General features: G+C 40.8%; 1 protein-coding gene and 1 pseudogene across 1 annotated transcript; both read left to right on the top strand.

The window, feature by feature from the left end:
* Positions 1 to 842: 842 nt before the first annotated feature.
* Positions 843 to 6877, top strand: LOC149105389 (uncharacterized; annotated as a pseudogene).
* Positions 6878 to 8248: 1371 nt separating this feature from the next.
* On the top strand, positions 8249 to 10396 carry LOC149105390 (uncharacterized). The gene is made up of 2 exons (XM_089298954.1): positions 8249 to 9526; positions 9784 to 10396. Exons 1-2 carry the CDS (start codon positions 9221 to 9223, stop codon positions 9940 to 9942), a joined length of 465 nt encoding a protein of 154 aa, XP_089155080.1. The 5' UTR covers positions 8249 to 9220; the 3' UTR covers positions 9943 to 10396.
* The last annotated feature ends 6655 nt before the right edge of the window (positions 10397 to 17051 follow it).

Raw genomic sequence — 17051 nt, forward strand, 5'->3', positions numbered from 1 at the left:
AGCATCCGTTGTAGGAACCAGATGTGTTTGAAATCTTCCCGAAAGGTCAGTTTATTTACAAAGTAACACAACAGCCAAGTCACGTGTACACCAAAATGCGGTAAAATTATTGGCTACATTGAACTGGAAAACCAGGAACATATGAGACTAGTCCTGCTGTTGGCTTAGCTGTGCCATTTTGTGCCCCTAAGTGTTTGTATTTTTCACATGGCATTTTTCTGTAGCTACATTACGCTACAAGGTAGGTCCAGCGTTTGCGGACAATCGAGCGACTCTCCAGGACACCTCGAGTGCGTTAGCCTAAAGGACTGCGCGAGAGATGTCAGCAGTCATTTGGCAAACTTCAAACTAAGCGGGGATGAGGGTATTAATACAGAGATGAAGTTACTGTTGGCGAGAGCTGGTGAGTGGTGTCATTTATGCTATTTTTGAACCGAGAGTGCCCACATACAGATGAGATGTTTAGCTAAAAGTTGTCAATGTTTTAGGTGTGTTTAAAGTGGAAGAACAGCACGAGTTGCTTAATATTTGTCCGCACCAGAGAGCCATTTATGGTATCCGTTGGAGGACAGGAAAATCTGTCTGCACAGTCCCTGCAGAGATGGCCGCCCACAAATCAGCGAATGCTAAAGCTAAAGGAAGCTACCGAGTGAATAGCCACCAATCAGCAGTAATTTTCGAGGAAAACAAGATTCTCCTTCCAGTTGGATCGCGTGAGTTTTATTTTTATCAGTTGCATATAGCCTAAAATGTTTACCAGATCTCGTACAAGTAGTTATACATATACATGTAACTGTTCCTATTTCGGAACCATGAGGAGTGAACCAGACTGGCCTGTGAAGTAATCGCAAAGGGAAATAAGGCAAGGGATCGCGGGAGAGAATGGAACAGTTATTTCTGTGGTCTTGAAGTCACTCTGATTTCGTAATAGCTTTTTCGAGCTATTTTAATTGGCTGAGAAAATTCGCGTTGTCCTCGAGCAGTATATTTTTCGGCAAGAAGTGAAAGGTTTATTGCTCCACTTTTTCAGCAATTTGCAAACAGTTTAAAGAGTTCGTGAGCAAACAGCTGTTGGAAAACAAGTCACTGCCGGACCAGAAGTCAGAAGCCTGTGGAACACTGTTGGCTGCGCCTGCGGCTGAACAACCTGTACTACATGCTGAGTCATCTCAAGAACAATCCACGGTAAGAAGCTGACTAATTTTGCGCCGGGTGTTAATTTAATCATGCCAGCCCAAAATCCACCCCAACACCATCGCACACACTTCACAACATACACCCACATACCAAAAGTTAAATAAATACGCTTTTTAGTTACTATTGAAATTATTTTTACTTATAGCAGACATTGGTGGAAAAGGATCCCTCGGACAGCGATGTTTCATCTGAAGATCTGGCGGCAGAATTATCAAGGCTTGCAATTGACGATGAGACTTTCCTTCGTCCAGATACAGATAGCATTGTTTCAAGCACGAGCGAGGAAACCCAAGCTGTGAAGGCAACGTCGGTGGTGCCTCGAGAAAAGTTGAATGAGTATTTACTCTCCGACGGTATCGCTCGGATAGTTCAACCCTGGCTTGAGTGGGAACAAGTCTCTGACAGAACCAAGCAACGATACACCAAAAGAACGGCAGAGATCGTGTCCTCAGTCCTCCGCACAATCAGCCCGAAACACGCAGGTTCTCTTTGGCAGGCCACTGTCTCGTCTGCTGCCATGAAGAAGGCCCTTGGTCTAGAAGACTTATCGCAGCCGTCAAAAGACTACCTCGAGGCTTTGGCAGAGGCTTACGGCAATGCAAATGGCTGGGACACGAGAAGACAGATTCTGTCCATCATGGCAGGTCTTGCCAGCTAAAAGGCTATCTCAGTGTTTATACCAGGCTTGTCGAAATATCACTACACCATAGCCAACCTTCATCGCCTGCAGTTTGGGCGCGGCGCTTCCATGACCTACCAACCATTAGTGAGAGTAAGAGTTGAGCGGCAGCAGTTGGACTATTTTCTGTCCTTCATTACGAGTCCTCATTTAGTCCAAGATCTGCCTTTTGGACAGAACATGCTGACGCTTTCCTCAGGAAAAACTATTGAAATACCGAACGTCATCCGTACGCTTATTCCACATAGGATAGCGGGCCAGTACGAACAGTACTGCGATGAAACCGGATTCGAGCCCTTCAGCGAGCGCACCATGTTGCGGATACTAGTAGAGTGCAAAGCTTCAGTGCGCAAGTCTCTTCAAGGGCTTGATTACTTTGCCGCAGAAGGTGCTCGCGCTTTTGAAGACCTTGGATCTTTAGTGCGCCAGCTTAGCGAACTCGGACTGGGAAAGGAATCAGATGCCATTAACACCCAATCCTTGAAGACTGCCAAATTGTATCTTAAAGGCGATTTCAAGGTAATAGTTGTTGTTGCTCTTTTTTTGAAAACTAACCTTAAAATATTGTAGGACTGGAACAAAATCTGTCTCGCGGTGGGTTGCTCAAATATCACTTTGAATATACCTTTTAAACATAGATACTAATGTTTATTTTTTTTTCTAATTCATTCTATAGTAGTAATTCTGTAAAAAGGCAGTAAAACGGTTATCTAGAAAAAATAAAATTAGTCCAATGGTTCTCCCATCGAAAGATCAGGCTTTGGTGAGGGAGAAGGGGATGGCGAGAGGGGTGGGGGGTGGGAATGGCCAATTGATGGGAAAAGTGCCTTAGTCACCTTTTCCATTTATTTTTTAACGGTGTTTTATTTTAACCGCACACGATTTTTTTTCCTCTATTCTCTTTGATCCAAGGCCAGCTGAATATGTACCTTATTAGTGTAGCGATCTTGGCAATACAGGTATGACGTGTAATGCATTCAAATGCGTTCCTTGACAGGTTCACATTACCACCAACTCTGACGTAGCTAGTCACTGCAGTGTGTTTGCCCTTAGCGATTGTACCAACCCAGACCTTCGGCAACAATGCGATCACCGACACGAAGACTTATGCGAGCAGTGCGAAAACCTAAATTCTACGCTTGCCGCCATTTCAGAAGCCGTAGCCAGGTCGCCGTTTCACGCGGATGACGACAGAGACAAAGCTGTATATCTTACCAATCACGCCACGCTTGCCATCCAGTCATGGAAATGTCATTTGTTACGATTAGCTTATAGCACACCAAGACCAGGCTCGCCTGGATATCATCGTTGCCCTCAACCAAGAAACGGTTTTCATTGTAAACGACTGGGCAATGAAGTTCTTGCCGCAGAGGTACCGAGACTCCCAAGCAGACTGGTTTGGCAAGCGTGGTATATCCTGGCACATATCAGTCGTATACCAACGGGTAGAAGGGGTCCTACAGTAGCAAGGGTTCATCCACGTCATCCAGTCATGTAGCCAGGGAAGCTCTGCAGTCGTAACCATCATGCACCACGTTCTGACCACACTTAAGCAGGAGCACCCGGAAATCAACACGCCCTTTTGTCGTCAGGATAACGCCGGGTGTTACCATTCTTCTCGCACAATCCTGGCGTGTCGACATGCGGGAACACGTTGCGGAATTTGGATGGCATGCATTGATTTTAGCAATCCACAAGGGGGTAAAGGTGTGGCGGATCGATTGGCTGCGTCACGCAAATTCCATATCAGGGCATACATAAATGAAGGACACGACGTGTGCACTGCAAATGACATGAAAATTGCATTGATTTCTCATGGAGGATTGGAGGGAGTCCGAGTGGTTTCCATGGACACCATTGCCGAGACGCAAGACACGGCCCAGACAGTAGCAAGTATCAAAAAGCTGAACAACTTTGAGTTTACTTCAACAGACACCGTTACTTGTTGGCGTGCATATGGTGTCAGTCCTGGTGATGTAATCAAACTGGATGTATCGTCTTTTAGGTCTTCGGGTGAGTAGCCAAATATTGTGGACATAATGTCACGATTTGTTCTACGGACTGACAAACTCTCTTATTTTGCCGTTACTACGGTGTTCTTCACAATTCGACCTTAATTAGATACAATAACGAGTGCGGAAACCTCCCTGATTAATAGAGTTAGGTAGAGAGGGACTGAGGGATGGGTAATGCTTTTCAGTAGTACCTCTTCAACACCTGTTATTACGAATAACAATAACTGCATTGTTACTTGTTCCTAGATTGAAATATAATGTGGATGCGTGTCTCATCATGTTTCAGAACCTAGTCAGAGCGGACTAGTGGCAGCATTTTCCCCGGGAGACTTCAAACCTTTGGGCAACAAGTCGACCAAAGCCACAACTCCTGAAGCCAGCGCGGAGGAAATGCAGAATGTCAATCCAGAGGAGAGCAACAAAGTTGCTGGGGTTTATTCATGTCCCCAGGATGGGTGCGTGCGCATCTTTCAACAGGTATCGGCGCTTCAAAACCACTTGTCCCTCGAGAAATGCACACGGTCCCCTGGGAGACATACTGTGATAGATCTAGCCAAAATGGGTTACAAGTCAGCCCTGGAGGAGGGCGTTGGCGTTTTACCAACCGTAAAAACCTCAACGCTTTCCCAGGATTACCCTATTGCTGCTGCCAAGGAGGGATGGGCTCTAATAGCTGTCAAAAAAAGCTTATCAGTTCAGCGATAAACAAAAGTCCTACCTTTTGGCTAAATTTCGTATCGGCCAAACAACAGGCCGAAAGCTCGATGTGGAGGTCGTTGCTCGTGAAATGCGCCGTGCTCGTGGTGCTGACTGTCTGGACCTTTTCCAGTCATCAGAACTCCTTACAGCCTCGCAGATCGCCTCTTACTTTTCACGTCTTAATACTGCCGCTCGCCAGCAAGATATGAATGAGTTAGATATCCAGGCATCAGAAGAGGAGACAAATTTCACTGGCGCCAGAGACGTGGCGGTCACAGCAAGCCAGATGCAGCATCCCATTATGACTTGTATGACCAGTTCCATCTTTGCTCAATGGTGAAAGGTGATACCTTGAAGATGCTCAAGTTACCAATGCTGCAGCGTGTATGCGAGGGCCTGGGTCTAGATACACTACATCCTCCCGTGCGCAGGAGAGCTCCGTACATGGAACTACTAAAGGACATAACACAGAACTGTTCTTGTCAACAATGAACAAACCTTACGATCCACAAGGACTGTACTGAGGCCTGTTTACAAGAAGGGAAGGTACCGTATCAGTAGGGTTATCCTAGCCCGAGTTAAAGACTTCGGCGTGCATAATCTCTATTAACAGTTATGAAAAAACAAACAATGAAACAAACAAACAAATAAACAACAATTGTTCGCATTTTAGGCTGTTTAGCTAGGACTAATTTGAATGTGATACCAATTTTTGATGCCAACTTTATCATTTGAGACACCAGCTCCTACTGAAATTTAAGATCGCAAGTGCCGACCGAACTGATTTCCGTTTCGTAAATGATCGATGCCATTTTCAACAGTCGATGCCTTCATTGGTAGCCAAGTCCTTTAGAATGGACGATTCCATACCCGCTTTAGTTTAGGCCTTGACAAGTTAGAAACTGTGGTTATGATGATGGAGTAAAACGCACTCACCAAATGCTTAATTGTTTATATTCACACTGGTTTGCTTTCGGTTAGCTTTTATTTGATGTTTGGGGCAACTCTATCATTAACATCTAAGAAAGTCACGTTTTATGACTTAATTTTCGCAGATTTGGCTCCGGGTTCGATACTAAGTGGTTACTTACAAATTTTTATTTTCCTTCATGAGTAGAGAAAAATTCGTTGCCAGCTAAAAAAAAAAAATTTCTAAGCGTCGCGAGAACGGCAACGACCGTTTACGAAACGTGGAACTGCATCGCCTTCGGCAAAGTAAACATTGGTGAATATCAACGACAACAAAATAACGGATTAAAACATAAAAACACAGACGCAATTGTTCGCTTGCATACACGTATGCGGGGGTAGTTTTAATAACATCGATTGTGAATCGATTGACTCAAAGAGTTCGGCAATAAAACAAACAAGCGAAACACTACGCAAAATAAATTCATCCGGTACCTTTGTTATATCGTTGTTGACTTTATTTACAGTTGTCACCATCCTCTTAAAATGAGTAGCTGTAGTTTGAAGCAAAATAACTTTCCGTCAGATCTGACTTGCTGGCGATCAACGTAATCTCTGAGTTTACGATTCTTAAATCCCTTCAATAAGGGTTTTTGAGAGGATTTTTCCTCGAAGGGCAGAACAGTGGTTGTAAAAATTATCCATCCTTTCAAATATCCTGGACTTGGAGGGATGCCTCCCCAACAAATGCAAAATTCATTCAGCAACTGTTCGCCATGTTTGCTTGCCGTGAAGGCAAAGGTGGCGAGCTTAATATCCAGGCCTCAAAAATGTTATAATCACCGCTTGGCGCGGTGAATATAATGTCATATAAGGAATCGCTCAACCAAGCCGATTGCTGAAAAAACATTTTTCAGCTTTGCAATTATACTAAATCACAATATCAGGGATTGAAAAAACTCTGAATTGTTCGCTGTTAGGGCTCTAGAGCTAAGACCGAGAAAAGTTTTTGAAGGCCTGAACGTGGTACCAGTTTGGAATGTCTACTCTTATTAATTTTACTTTGAAATAGCAAAAAAAAAATCGAGTATTTAGGCGCTTGAATGTACAAAACACTCTACATGCAGGTATTTGAAATCTCAAACGAGAAGGTATACCAAGACTCTGGTCTCTGGGTCTTTTATTTGTTAGAATTCCCTCTCGCATGATCTCCCTCTAACTTCTTCTTCTTCCACTTCTACTGCTGCTTCTGCTCAAGTACTTGACTGACAAATGCACACGTACTTAAATATCATATCGGTAGCTATGTTTGGGCCCCATGGGACGACTGTACTTGGTGGATTAAACATCTTTTGTTGAACTAACCCAGACACTTTCACGCGACTTTCAACAGCGAACTATAGAATTCTTGAAACAAGCGATAGAAACTAAAGTTTGGAGACCAAGAAACCTAATCAGGATCTTTGTGAGAGATTCAGGTCAAGGGCAGTAGACAAACCTAAACATGACTAGCGATGGGGTTTGGAGCTTAAGCATTCTAGATAAACTTTAATATAAACAATCTGAAGTGTGGGGAGTCGTGCCTTAGAATCACAGGACTAACGAGGGAACTACAAAATAATAAACATTTGGCGATCACAAACCAAAATTCTGAATTTTATAAAAAAAATTATTGAACATCATAACACAAGCCTAAATATAGCCTTATCTTCAATACGCGCCTACCCGTGGGAGGGAGTGTGTGACGGAATTCAATGCTGAATCATGAGGAAGGTGTGTATGGGAGAGACCTTATAGTTAATGCTCACCCACGTCATAAATATTTAATAACAGATTTTGGCCTTGAAATAATTTGTAAATTAATGCATTTGTCTTTATGTGTCATATTCCTTTTGTAGGTACTTGTCCTATAACCAATTGCAGAACTTATCGTCGGGGCTTTTTAATCATTGCGCTTGGTTAAAACATGTTTAAGTAGGACTTTTACGTAATCTATATGTTAGAAAATATAGAATTCCAGAAATTTAATTTTAAAATTGGTGTGACGATAGTTCTTCTAATAGGACACTGTCAATTCGTGCTTTTCGTAGCAAGAGATCATAGATTGATAATCACTTGATCGTGGTTAAGTACCTTAACTGGGGTCCAAATGTTTGCAATAGAATGATTTCTTCCCACAGTAGGAGTCTTCTTAAGTGGCCACGATTGTCAGAGAAAACCAGGCAGGACCAAAAGATCGAGGTCAGCCGTTCACCTTCAACTTTTCACATTTACAGCTATCACAGCTATCCGAAAAGATTCACAGCCTTGACAGTTTCGGAGGTAGGCGTTCGTGTTTCTTCGAGATATCACCACATCAGTCATGATTTTGGCCTCACAAGCGGCCTAAAATAGCCCAAATTTCGGGCAACTATAGGTAAGCCTTGAAGATACTTTGTAAAATTCCAGAATCTCTTATTGAATTATGATAATATATGTCTCCTTGTTGGATGAATGCGACATATTTCAGGTCTTTCGATTGAATTTGACGGTTTTCGAGGGGTGTCAAATCTCGCTGCTGAATCAATAATGATCGAGCGGGACCCAAATTTAAGCCGTTTTCAGCGAGTCGTGTTTCAAAAATGCGGCAGTTAATCTCTAGAGAAAAATATTTTTGTGATAGTCTTTTACACTGTTATCAATATCCAGTTTAGTTAAAATTGGTGTCTGTAGGCAAATCGGAATAACTGGGCTCGCAAAGTCCAAAAAAAATCATTAGTCAAAAATATTTCCCGCTAAATGTTCAGCGATTCCGACTTTCTGCGATTGTTAGCCATGATTTAATATTAGATTTGCAAAAAAAATAGTCATTTAGACTACAGAATAGAATATTTAAGCTGTGAAATCGATATTAACCCATGTCAATATTTCAAACTCAACAAATTCTTATCATTATCTAGGCTAAATTTTCCCTAGAAAACTCATCGCGCAGAATGCCTGCACACCAATTATTATTCATAATCAGCGAAGCGGTAAATTCAGGAATGCGAACGAGTGTTCAGTAGGTCAGAATGAAAGAAGGAAGGTTCCAAATTGGCCAAGTTGGGTTCACAAAAATCGCTTGTCTGATTTCCTGTATTCTAACACAGACTTCGGCAAACGGATGTTAGAAGAGAAATGATTAAACTGGAATTTGAGCCTAAACCAAGGGAGATTTAAAAAGTATAAAGGCTATGCTTTTGAAGTTGAAAAAACAGCAGAACCGGAATTTTTTAGTGTGAGGGCCGTTTTCAACATCGATTTATTGAAAATTCAAACTGCCTTGCAATTTTCGTCATGTGGCAAATGGACGATGGATCTTTTCTTAAACAAAATCCGTTTTAAGTTTGCTAATTGTTCAACGACAACCACTCTCCAGTTCAGTTTGAAAACTGCCTGGTCAAGTCACGTCTGAAAATGGCACGTTGCAGGTAAGCAAGCCATTGTATTTAGCTCAGGACAGAATAACAATAGCTGTCAAAACTAACAATGCCTATTCAAGACAACGATTCAGTTGTAAATTAGTTCCTCTTTGCAGGGAATTTAAAAACTGGTCTCCGGCATATCATTAGTCCCTAAAACTATGCGAGAGATCGAGGAAAGTGAAAAGTAAGGATGGTGGTGACCCACTCATTGTGAAGCCCGTGGGTAAAAAGAGTAACTTATTCCAGTGTTTCTGCAGCACATGCAGAGCACTTGAGATATGCCCGACACAGCTGCTGCTGCCGACGACCAAGGAATCCTGTTTGAATATTTGTATGCTCTTCGTCGAATGTTGAATAAGAAGGTAGCCGAAGGCATTGCTGGCGTAAACCTCATCGCAGCCATCGAAACTGGTCTAACGGTTTCAGAAAGGGTACGTCTGGAGCAAAACGACGTCCGCAAAGCAACAAGACGAAAACAACAACCAAGTCAAAAGTCCTCGTTAAGTGTACTTACCTCTGCCAGCCCGTCTCAAAGACCAGTCTTGCCCAGTCGCCCGGGTGCAACAATGCCGTCTACAAGCATGGTAAGAGCTGAATTTTTTCCTGGTTCCAATGAAAATACAAACAAACACAGACCAGGGGCTCGCCATGGCCGCATTACTAGCAAGTGCAATATACACTCTATGAGTAGTCAGCTTCACAATCAGCAACTCTCAACAGCTATCCTTTACAGACGACACCAAATCTTACTGACCCGTCATTTCTACACTCAACAGTTCCCGGTTTTCAGTTGGAGCGGTCGTCATTACAACTAACAGGCAATGCAAACTCTACATTTCAGCCACCATGTACTGCAAGTCAACAAGTTCAGCAACCTCTGAGTGGTGTACCATGGCACTCGGGAATGTCGCCTTATCCTTACACGCTTTGTGCTCGACCCAAAGCTGTCAGAAAGTGCTGTGGCTGTGGGAAAGATTCTGTGCAGAAATACAGAACTTAGCCAGATAACATTATTGTTAAGCATGTGGATCGTCGACTAAAAGGTCACGACAATCAAACCAGTCAGCTGATTTTCAACGCCGACTTCTATAATACATACTACCATCCAATATGTAGTCACGTAAAACGGAAAAATCCAGTCTTTAACGGCATGGTCCACGTGGAATGGAGCGAGTACCTTACCATGTCAACCCAGCAGAAAGGAGTAGTTGATGTATATATGACCTTAACATTATCTTTAAAGGACCATAGGGTTGTGCTTTGGTAGAAGTCCATCGTAAGACCTCATTCAAAACTGGGACCAGCCAGTGAAATCAATAATTGATAAGTAATGGTAATCGGACTCCCACACAGCAGGAGTCCTATTTGTTTATCACGAGTAAGATTATATGATTACAGACTGAATTGGACGACACAAAGTCTTATTACCAATTAATGATCGATAAAAATAACAATTTCCGAGAAAAGAAGAATAGCCAAGTTATATGAAGGAAAGGGAAAATTTACATTAAAAGACTGACAAAGGAAGCGTAAATTCTCAATTTTGAAGAAAGCCCCAATTTAGGAGTCTGTTCACTGTTTCTATGGTGATTTAAACCAAGGTTGTGATTGGTTGATTTATACTACAACTTTCAATGTTATTGGTTTATTGAACTGTTCGATAACAAATTGTCCGATAACAACTTGGCAAGTGAATTAGTGGAACATATGAGTTTTTTAAACCAATCGTAATCTAGGAAATTGTAATTTTTATGATTATAAGTGATATCTGTTGATAAAAATCAGTGTCAGTTGATTAATAATGGATATCAGTGACCGATGATTTACATGCTTTAGTCCTAAAGGCTGTCAACAACCCCAACAGCAAACTACTACAGGCACAATAATTATTACCTTTTATCTCAGCTGCAGACTAAGGGCACTTATCAGACCCATCATGATCAGCCACCGCTTCCTCAATGACCCTCTTAGCTTGATGGCTTACTGATTGGCATCAGCTTGCAAGCTAAAAAGCTCAATGACAAGGAGAAAATAGAACCTATACATGTAGCAAGCTTAGCCATAATTGTTTTGTAAACAATGCAATAATTGCACCACAAAGAGAAACCTTTGGGTCTCAAATGGGAGTCTTTCCTATACAAGTCCCTTACAATTACATAAACCCGGTGTTATAACAATTTAGTTAGAGTTCTAGTCAGGTTTTTCCTTAGAGCAAACCCTCACAACATTGACACTGACATTGCATTATTACTGTGTCAGATACAAACTACTCATGGATAAGTGCAATGTTATGGCTGTCACAGAACCTCTCATCCAACTTGAGGCCTTCAAAAGCTTTATTCCCTTTCAGCGAGTTGTACATCTTTTTAAAGTCTTGCTGTAATATACAAGGAAAACAACGAGGCTTCTAAACTTTCTTCCCTGAACTGAGAATATTCAACAATATCATTTCATGAGCCCAAGTTGGATACGAGGTGATAAATAACAAACTAGGCACATAGCGCCAAGTTTGTTATAATCGCCTCTTATCTAACAAGGGTGAATGAAATAATAATTTATTGTCCGATTAAATTCTTCTATTACCCATTCGATGTGAATATTTCAGTTTGATCTAGACAGGGTGGTGGTATGAAAACACAGGAAAATCTGTTGACTTTTTCAAGTTAATGAAACATGTCAGGAAAGCGAGTGAGACAGCATTTTCTTTCTAAAAATGTTTTGCATATGAGTCAAACACAAGTATAATGGTTGGTAAGAGGAATGGGAGGTGGCCGCTTAATAGGGGTTGGCCACGTAATAGGGGTGGATCAGAAACTGGCATCAGGCTCAATTAGTAGAAATGTCAATTTAATACAAGACCTGCTTTAAGCAGCATGGAATCACGTAAAGATAATAAAAAAAGGTCAGTGGTCATTTTAATTCTATTTCGGACTGTCAGTATCTGTCATTGCCTTTTCCAAAACAAAGACAAACTACTGTGTTAAATTTTGGTTTTCCGGTTAATAGGGGTAAAAACCAAAGGAAACCCTCATCGGGGGAACTAATGGGTGGCTGCAGCCGCTTACAGGTAAAGATGGCCGTCAATGGGGGTTTTCTTGGCAGTGTTACATAATCAGCTTATGTAGTTCTATTTATTCTGTCACCTTTTAGGCATAGTCGTAATGCAGAGTGTTTGACAATTAGTATGCATTGTCCCGCAAGCCCAAATATATGCAGAGACGCTTCTGGAACTTTCTGAGATTTACATAAGTATAAAAACTTGTAGGTTTAGCTCGGCATTTCATTCATTATTAGTGTGTGTGTTCAAGCAATAAACTTTTGCCAACCGGAGTAGTTAACAGGCAGTATTTTTCTGACAACAATTTTTTTGACTTTGACAAGACAAGTGACCGCTTAATTGAGGTTCGAATGTACAAAAGTATTATTATCATCCTCCTTTCCACAAAGAGTCATTACCAGGGCCCCTAGTTTTTTTTCCCTGACTACATTGTTTACAATGCTAACAGGATGCTTTAATTTAAACGACGATTGAATGTTTTTTTCGACACCGCACCTACGTAAAATGATTGAATGCGGAGAAAGAAAAGGATATAAATTAAACTTAGGGTTACCGAATGATTAGCGGAGCAGAGCAAATAAGCTTAACTTGTTGTCACGATTCACGGACATAAGACTTAACCTTGCTAACTTGCATGCATTTTCTTTTCGTTTTGCTTGTAAGACATACCGATATAATATACTTACACGGCACTGTTGCGGGATTTGGATATTCCTAGATCTTTTTCTACTTCCCCTTTCAGCTCCTGATTTAGAGCTGACCGCCATTTTGAATGACATTTCCTGAAGCATCTTTCGCTGCTCGTATTCTTGCGCTTCCATTACTTCTCAGGCGCATATTTTCAGTAATAACTTTTTCAAGCAGCACAATATACTGGTCGTCCATTTTGCCGACGGAATAGGTCAGGAAACAGGTCACGAAGTAAAAAATGAAACCCTCACACAGCGACACAGTCAAACGCAACGGTTAACAGATCGAAAAGGACGCGCAACTCATGCAAATATCACGTTAGAGTCGAATAGCTAAAGGTAAATTCGCGGTCTGGTTGGCTATCAAAGAGAGGGTATTTAGCGTGGAATTGCACTTGTGCATGAGGGGATATTGCTGAGTCGCGAGCAAACATTGTTGCTATTATGAAAACAAACAAGTAACTCGTGCGCATGCTACGAAAATATCAACTTGGAAATGAACAAATTTTCAAAAAAAAAATAGGTCCGCAAAGCGTACCTGTGTGGGCTTAGATTTACTTTTATTCCATTCAGTTAAACGTCAGTATTCGGGAGTTATTGTACTACAAGTAAATAGGCCATCACCTAGAAAGATAAAGGTATAAATTGAAATAAATAAGGTAATAATGATTTTTAGGTATCAACATAGGTGAGGTGTTATTAACTTTATTGAAGACTGTATTGATCAGGTACAAACCCCAAACAACTCTGAGGAGATCGATAGGCTTCTAATTACAAAAGAGGCTTATTGGAGTGCTCAGCTGTCCTCTTTAGCACCCCATGGTTTAAATAAAAGAAAGGAATTTCCTTCGAAAAATATAATTTGTTATATTTAATTTCCTCTCCTATATTGTACGTTACTGATTGATCGCTCAAAGTCCTTTTTCTTGGATTTTGTCAGCCTTTTAGGTGTTGATTAGACTCAAAGGCCCTATCAAGGGATCTTATTATGATTAATATTATTTAAGGGCCCCGCCAGGGATTTTGTTGCTAATTTGCCCTTTCAGGCTCCAAAGGCCTCGTTTTGGGATTTTGTTACAGTTGATGTTTTCAGTTATATAAAGGGGAGGGTTTTACTTTTTCCAATGCTTGCCGCGTTGCCTCTTCGGTTATCTTATTCGTTCTAGCCAGTTTGGTTTTTTAGTTTTTAGTTTTTATCTCTCATACTCTGCCGATTATTTTCATAGTAGTTTGTTTTCGATTCATTCTATATTTTTTTGCTTTGTTGATTTTGTTTTTTGTCCTTGGTTAATTAGCACCACTTTCTGCTCTTTCACGTGATTTTGCACTTTTACTAGTTGTCACTTGTAATTACGTAATCACTAACACCTTAATCTTATTTACAGCACGTTTTTATTCAAAAGTTGTAATAACTGAAGAAGGTCTCCAACCGAAACGTTTTTATTAAATTTTTTAATCTTTTTTACGTCAGAAGTTGTCCGTCCTCACAATTTTTTAACTTTCTACGTTTGTTTATGCGGCGAGGTTTGAAATGGGAATCTTTACTGATCCTCCTGACGTTGTGACACCTTTGTTGGCCTGAGAACTCTGGTAACGATTTTTTATATATATCTGACTGGATTCGCAAAAACATAGCCATAGAATTTTACTTGTCACTGATAACCTTGATACAATTCTGTCCTAGACCCAGCTTTCCAAGAGGCTTATCGTAGCTCAAATAACAGCAAATAAATCTCCTGTATGCCTTTTAAGGCTAGGAAGACTAAATTCACCGTCTTTTCGTTGAATCATGAATTGTACAATTTAATTAAGAGTGCTTTCAACTTGAAATTGCAGTCTAAAACATCACGAACGTACAGATATCAAAACCGCGGCGGAGAGCTAATCTATCGCTTTCTAAAGGCCTGCATCGTTATAAATGGACTAAACAAGAGCTTCTTACATCGAGAATCGATTGAACCTCAAACAAACTAGGCCATAGTTAGCAGTAAGCGAACACTCAACATGTTGTCGTTACGTCAATTATCGCTCGGAAGCCATGCAAATAAATTTCTTCCGCGCTAGTGAATCACAGACAGTTCTGATAGTTAGCTAAGCCGAGAACGCCTAAAATTGATAAAACAAGGAAATTCTACTCACGATCAGCGCTTGAACTCATGTTCTTCACTCTGCTCGTGGCCATGTTTTGCTCGCAAATAGCAATGTCCCGGATGTGCTTCAATTTTGTCCAACGCGGAATGGCACATCCAGATTTCAACAGATTGTTTCTAAGTCTTTAGTTACATCAAAGTTCAGAGTAAATAACGCCAACAGCAGCTAGAAATGTCTAGTCCATTGCACGTCTAAGCCCTAAATTGATGCGGCTAAAGATTTTTGCTGTCTAAAGCAAGCCCAATATTATCGCCACAGGGCAAAGGGCCTACTGTTACGGGACTAAATGTGACCCATTAAGTTTACACATCTTAAGCCAGCCTCACGTACGATAATGGATCACGCTTGCCAGGAGATCGTTAGACTTGGGCCTTCATTGGACTTAGTGATGTCCTCAGGCAGACTTCCTTTAGACAGCAAATGCAGAACAATAATCGGTTGGCTCCTTCTCAGAGTCACCGCGCGAACTGAAATTCAGACGAGTGTAGTCTAAACTTAACACCGGTTGAAAAGGGGAGGGGGTGGAGGTAGCGATGAATAATGAAAACAATAGATAAATACATGAAGCATGCAGCAAGAAGTCCTCTACATTTTATGCTAGGTAAGATTTAGAAGCGGCTTCCATAAGGAAACCAACAAAATAAATAAATAGATAATAATAATAATAATAATAATAATAATAATAATAAATACATAAAAACCGCTTGATTTCTTTAACACTGTTTTCATAAATCCAGACAAAGGGCGTCTATCAAGAAGCGCTTAACAAAAGCGGATACAACTACAACCTATCATTCAATGCCACACCGAACCAGACACCTCGCCCACGAATAAACAGACAACGAAACATCCTGTGCTTTAATCCACCATACAGCAAGAACGTGAAAACAAACGTCGGTAAATGCTTTCTTTCACATATTGATAAGCACTTCCCCAAATCTAACCCGCTTCATAAAATTTTTAACCGTAACACACTCAAATTAAGCTACAGCTGCATGGGTAACATCAAAATAATCATATCTAACCATAACAAAGCGGAAATTAACAAATCCACACGTACTAATGACCAAACGAAAAATTGCAACTGCCGGAAATCTACCACGTGTCCCATGGATGGAAATTGTAGCATGGAAAGCGTAATTTACCAGGCCGAAGTCATCACACCAACCACGAAATAGACATACATTGGACTCTGTGACACTACATTCAAATTAAGATATCGTAATCATGTATGTTCTTTTCGAAATGAGCGGTACAAACACGCTACTGAACTAAGTAAATACATATGGAGCCTGAAAGATCAGAACATTAAGTTTGACATCAAGTGGCGCATAGTTAAATCGGCTAGGTCTTATTCGAATGTTACCAAGAGATGTAATTTGTGTTTGTGGGAGAAATTTTTCATCTTATGTAAACCGGAAATGTCGACTTTGAACAGCAGAAATGAGATTGCATCGTGTTGCAGACATGCTAGGAAATTCTTGCTGAAAAATGTTATCATCTAATTAGCGATTAAGATCCCGCGTGACGCGCCACGTGACACGCAACACGTCTAGTATGTAATTGTATTGTTCTGTATTTTCAAATATCTTTGAATGTAACCGTTTTTTTCTGGCAGTCGCCTGATGATTGCCTCGCATGACGCATGAAACTCGGAGTAGCGATTAAATGACCATATAACCTAGCTCTTGAGTTTTTACTGTTATTGCCGCTCTAGTTCAGCTATTGAGCACTTTGTAGTAGATGAGAATTTCACTCCATTTTTTTGTATATATAAACATATTGCTGGTACATTTTGTATGCTTCTTTTGACACATGTAGATCCTTGTGATGTTAAAAGTATATGTTGATGATTGACTAGTAGTTTGCATAATAATTTCTGGATAGAAGAGTGCATCCATGTTTGTTTCTGGATTCAATAGTAATCTTCAAGTGGTTGTTAGCATGCAGTTGTATAAAGAGTTGTGCAATAGAGCTTCCGACGACTCACGTGAAAAGTATGCAGTACAGGTTTATCAGCTGGAACTTGATAAAACGTCAAATGCTACATGGCAAACATCAAAATTATGTCTAAAGGAGTTTTCCACATTGCTCAGTGTGCGTCACTCTGGTTTACTAGCTTCTTATGCTTCCATGACCTGGTACAGATTTGTCTTATTGTACGTATTATAATTGTTTTGTCAAGCCCAATACTACTTTGCTCGGTTGGAT

Source organism: Orbicella faveolata, unplaced genomic scaffold (genome assembly GCF_042242905.1).
Source record: "Orbicella faveolata isolate gen_17 unplaced genomic scaffold, um_ofav_v1 contig_34, whole genome shotgun sequence".
Lineage (NCBI taxonomy): Eukaryota > Metazoa > Cnidaria > Anthozoa > Scleractinia > Merulinidae > Orbicella > Orbicella faveolata.

Coding starts and splice junctions, on each gene's coding strand:
- LOC149105390 (XM_089298954.1), top strand. CDS start 9,221: ATGCCCGACACAGCTGCTGCTGCCGACGACCAAGGAATCCTGTTTGAA. Junction 9,527..9,783: donor CAATGCCGTCTACAAGCATG/GTAAGAGCTGAA, acceptor TCTACATTTCAG/CCACCATGTACTGCAAGTCA.